Source organism: Phalacrocorax carbo, chromosome 8, assembly GCF_963921805.1.
Source record: "Phalacrocorax carbo chromosome 8, bPhaCar2.1, whole genome shotgun sequence".
Taxonomy (NCBI): Eukaryota; Metazoa; Chordata; class Aves; order Suliformes; family Phalacrocoracidae; genus Phalacrocorax; species Phalacrocorax carbo.
In genome coordinates, this window is record NC_087520.1 from 30137710 (window position 1) to 30142955 (window position 5246).

Consider the following 5246-nt stretch of genomic DNA (forward strand, 5'->3'; position numbering starts at 1 on the left):
ACAAAGAGTCCCCTCCAAAGCCCAATCCACAGGTCCTCCTGCATCCTTAAGTTTTGCTACCAAGTACTCTGTCAAGACAAAACCAATTAAACTCTCTAAAGGTATATTATGTGTTAAGTCCACAGTAACACTGTACACATGCTGTATCTGTTGCTTTTAGCACTACTGTCTGTTCACAAAGTCCCCAGAGGATGTAAGATACGCAAGCTGAATCCAGCTGGTGCAAAGCAACTTGCAGGTAGCACTAGACAAATGATTTACAGTGATATTTCAGAAGTCACAAAGTTAAGAGTGCCAGAACAAAGTAGAGTACCTGTAATACCAACATCCACTATATATACTATATATATCTACTATATATATCATCTATTATAGAACTGCAAGTGTGAAAACTTTTAATAAGGGAAAATACGAAAGATAAGCCAGAATACAATTATGCAATAGCACCATTAACTCTGCAGGAGTAAAAACCAGCCACGTGTTGAATTGTCAGTATTTCAGCATTAGGGAGCGTTAGCAAATATTGTGCATGCTTTAAAAGAAATCTATCTTGAAATCAAAAACAATACTGTTGTGGATTGTTTTTTAATTACTTGGTTATCTCTTTGTATGCATAAAATAGCATTAACTAAGAAAGTATGTTTCTCTATAAAAATAAAAAATTGAAAGGAAAAACTCAGAGCATTGACTGAACAGATACTTAGCATTTAACCAAAATCTCTACTATTTAATCATGCTTAACTTAACCAAATCTTTAGACAGCTAGTTACACACTGTTACGTGTTTACAAACTGTCCAACTAGCTAAAAATTATTGGACTGTTTTTCCAGACAGCTGATCATTATAATTGCATATTCAGAGCTGATTTTGCACAGCTGTACACAAGTGACATCCTCACACTAGAAAAATGAATGCCACATGTCAGCTTTCAACTGTGTTTGCCAGCAAGTCAGGCCTAATCTTTCTGAAAATGAGACTGTTCCACAGCACCATCATATTCAAAAGACTCAAATTTTAAAGTTATTAACTGAATAAAATTACAGAATGGTATATAGGGAACAGTGTCAAGCCTTTACTGTTTTTTCCACAATTTGTATCGAAACAATTAGGGAAGGAAAAGGTACCTGTTAACACACAAGTAATGCTCCAATAGAAACGCAGGTTTCTTTTTTCCCCCAATAACTATTAGAAATAGTCAATACAAATTTAGGAATTCATGTTGGAAATAACAAATGTAAAATATTTACTTTACCAACAATCTCATTTGCTAGGTTACAAACCTCTCTATCCGTCATTACTGTCTGGTGTCTCAAGACCCGAGACAGATGCCTTACAAGGCAGTTATTAAAAAGAAACTTGTATGAGGGAGCGGTGGCAGCACCTCAGTGCACGCCAGAGGCAGTTACACAGGAGGCTTCATGCAGCCTTGCCAGCAGCCAGTCAGTCATGCTGCAACCTTCACTAGACCTAAGCATTTTCTATGCTTTCCTAAGAGGCTTCAGTTCCTTTTTAAAAATTGTTTTCACTATTTTTAAGTCAAGATTTGTTAGCCAACTGCCTCTAAATCCCATTGGAATAAATAGCTTTCTAGAAGCAAACATCACTCACTTCCATAATTTAGGAAAAGCAATGTAAGGGTGTATCTTTGAGACACTCTGCCTTGCTCTACGAAATGGCTAAAACAGAATCTCAGCATCATGTAAATATACGGCATAAACTAGACAGTCAAGCCAAACGTAGACCAACATATTTGAGTACTTTTTGATACTATATAAAAAAAAAGTCCACAATGTGCTTCCACTTGGGAGTTTGAAACCAATTAATCCAAAATTCTGCTCTAGCAACAGACATCACCTTGAATACTTTGGTACAGTTACTGTTGTTGTTACTATTATTATTAATCTCTTGCTGAAGCTCACCCTTCCCCTACGTCGTATCATCAATATAGAGAAAAGGTTTATGGATTTATGAGACACAGAAAGGGAGAGAGACACTTCTAAAAATGTTCCTCAACCTTCAAGTAAATAAGTGACAATCTAGAAGATAAAGTCCAAAAACCAACTTACAAAAATTCAGTACTTAGTATGTTTTGCACACATTACTTTTAAGTCTTGCAAAGAAAGTTATGGAAGGTTCTAATGTATAGCGACTACAGAACTTAAAATAGTACACTTCTGCAGTGTCATTTTATGAATTGTTATAACCGCAGCAGTAAAGGTAACATAAGAGCTGACAAGAAAATAGGAAGCCAGAGGCAGTAAGAGTTTGTCTTCCAAAGTGACCAGCAAATTTGAACAGTCATTTTGACAAATCTTACAGAACAGCTATTTCAGAGGGCAAAGAGGTCAACACTTTCCAGTGGGAGGTGGCTGGAGGACCTTTAGGTGCAAGTTTGACATACAAAATCTGACACAACCAAAGCATTACTGTTTTCTAAAATGAGCTCTTTCTGGCTTTCGACTGCCACCATACACCTCTGCCGTTTGAACTCTGGAACAAAGCCAGATTTGTTTGTAAAGGTGCAGGATTAGAAAGGATATTACATCTGCATACACCACACAAGAAATCCATGCTTAACAAGTCAAATACACACCAACATGCTCTTGCCATGGGGAGGAGGGGCTTGCTACTGGTCAAGGCAAAGGTTATACTTTGAAAAAAGCCACAGACATTACCAAATGGCCCTCCCCATGTTTACAAAATGGGAGGAGGGCGGGCTCAAAACAGGGACAGAAGATGAGTGTTTCCCTGCCCTCGATCTCCATGGGCTTGTGCAATATCAACCGATGAGACCTAAGCTAACAGAAAAACACTACAGACAAAATACTCAGATCAGCACGTGCACCTTCTTTTAGCAGGAGCAGATTATTAATTTTTTAAAGTTATAGCTCCTACTACGTGTTTGATGCACATGTAGTGCAAAGCTTTAGAAGGATGTTTGACAGTGGCTGCAGACCTGCACGGCTGGCAGGGTGATGCCTGCTGTCCACCTTACTCCCTCCAGCTCGGCCACCCGAGTGACAGCCGAGCGAAGCGCTTCACCGGCCCGCAGCCTGTGCGTGAGCAGCAGCGGTATTAGACATCTCATCAGCAACAAAAGCCAGAACAACAGCAAAGCGAGCAGCCAGGTGACAGTACAACACCTGTGTCGGAGGAGCAAAGCGCGTTACCGGGCGAAGACCGTGTAACACGCCCCACGTGCACACGCAGTGACAGCCGGCGGGAGCTCCCGTCCCCTGCGGATAGGCGTGCCCGCACCATTAGCATGCACACTGGCACCGTGCAGCCGCTGCCCCCGCCGCCTCTCTCCCCCGCACCTCCCTCGAGGATCCACCGCCTCGGCCGCCCAGCCCAGCCCGCAGGGCGGGACGGTCGACCGGACGGCTGTCCCGCTGCAGGCCGCTCGGGCCTGGGCACCGGGGGGCCGGGCGGCTGGAGCGCAGCCGCTCCTCGGCGGCACGACGGGCACTGACATCCGGAGCGGCGGCCCGCCGCCTCCGCCTCCCCCCGCCGGTGGCGAGCGGTGCATCGCGGGCCCGGCCCGGTCGCCCTGGGCCACCCGCCGGGGCCTGGGCCGCGCCCCGCCGCCGCGCCTCAGGTGCCGCGGCCCAGCGCCCCCCTACGCCGCCGCACCTCGGCGGCCGCCCCGTCACAGCCGCCCGGCCCCAGGGCGGGCCTCGGCCCCCGCCTCACCCGGAGACCGTGCCGGGGCCAGGCCCGGTGCTGGCCGCTGCCCATCGCCCTCTCGCCCGCCCGGTCCCGCCGCTCACCCCACGACTCCCTGGCTGTAGTTCCTCTTTTTCCAGGGCGTGCCGGTGTAGAGCGGCTCGGCCAGGCCGGCCTGGGCCCGGGCGGCCGGCTCGTCCCCCAGGGCGGGGGCCCGGCCCTGCCCGGGCGGCCCCAGCAGGAGGCTGTAGTTGAGCCCGAAGGTGCTGGCCTTGTTGTCGCGCTTCCTCTTATTGCTGGCGGCCGCGGCGGCGGCGGCGGGCGGCCCCCCCCGTGCGGACCGGGCCCAGGAGGCGGCCCCCGGGGGTGGCGAGGCCTGGTGGTGGCTGCGGTTATGCTGGTTGTTGGCGCTCTCGAGCGGCAGGAAGTCGGCCTGGGGGTCGGCGCGGGGGGCGCGGTACATGCCGGGCGGGGAGGCCGGGCCGGCCCCGGCGGGGGCGCTCTGCTGCTGCTGCTGCTGCTCCTGCTGCTGCTGCTGCTGGAAGTAAAGGTTGCGGACCCCCTGCGTGGTCTCCCAGATCTGCATCCACAGGCGGTTCGAGGGGCCGAGCTGCTCTGGCTGGAACCAGGCGATCCGGGGATCCATCAAACGGGGACCCACCCCGGCTGCCTCCGCTCCCCGCGCCGGCCGCCGACGCCGAGACCCTGTCACCGGGTCCCAGCGCTAATGGCGGCTCCTATGGAAGGGCAGCTCCGCGCCTGCCTGCTCGCAGCCGTCGCTCCACAGCCCCCGCCCCTTGCAGCGAGCGCGGCGAGGCGGGGCCCGGCGGGGCCGCCGGCACACGGGCTTCGCGCAGGGAAGAGGGGCCGGCCGGGCGGCGCCCCTGGCGAGCCCCGGCCTCGCCCCCGGCCTGTCACCCGCCGCCCCAGGGCCGGCCCCGACTTCCTCTCCCGCCAGGCGGGGCGGGGCGGAGCCCCGGGGAGCGGAGCCTTGCGGCCGGGCGGCTCTCGGGCGAGAGCGGCGGCGCATCTCACGGCGGAGCCGGCCGGGTCCCAGCCCTGAGCAGGGCGCGGGCTGCAGGGTGAGCCGCCGGCGGAGCCCCCGGCTCCGCAATCCAGGGGTGCGGGGCAGCCGCAAAGAAGGGGCCGCGCCTGGAGGCTGAGTGTTCGCCGCGCTCCCCCAGGCCCCCCGGCGGCAGGTGCGGCCGGGGGGAAGCTCCCGGAGGGACCCGGGGCAGCCGCAGGCTACGGCCGCGCTCCGGGGGCGCTGCTGCCGCCGGCCCCTAAGGCTGGTGCATGGGTGTATTAGCTAAGAGCATCGGGCATACCGGTCCAAGCACTCTGCGGTACACAGCCCCTTCTGCAGTCACATTACCCTTCATGCACACTATCAGCTGCCACAGTGCTCCCCTAAAACTGTTTTTGGGATGGTTACCGATGCTACTGAGTGTTCCTGCCTTTCATTTAGCTCCAAAGGAGAGGAAAAGAGAGCCTAGGTGCCATAATTGCCCTGCACAGCCAATGCTTCTGCAGATGGAAAAACACATTACAAACAACACAGCACAATTTAGTAATACAAG

The 5246-nt window shown here is 53.1% G+C and overlaps 1 protein-coding gene across 1 annotated transcript in view; it reads right to left on the reverse strand.

Moving 5' to 3' along the window:
• TENT4B (terminal nucleotidyltransferase 4B) overlaps positions 1-4553 on the reverse strand; it is a 43802-nt gene extending 39249 nt beyond the window's left edge. Inside the window, exon 1 of the mRNA XM_064459424.1 lies at positions 3771-4553. Within this exon, the coding sequence (XP_064315494.1) occupies positions 3771-4312 (542 nt within the window). The 5' untranslated portion in view covers positions 4313-4553. The remainder of the gene's footprint in view (positions 1-3770) is intronic.
• Between the last annotated feature and the right edge of the window lie 693 nt (positions 4554-5246).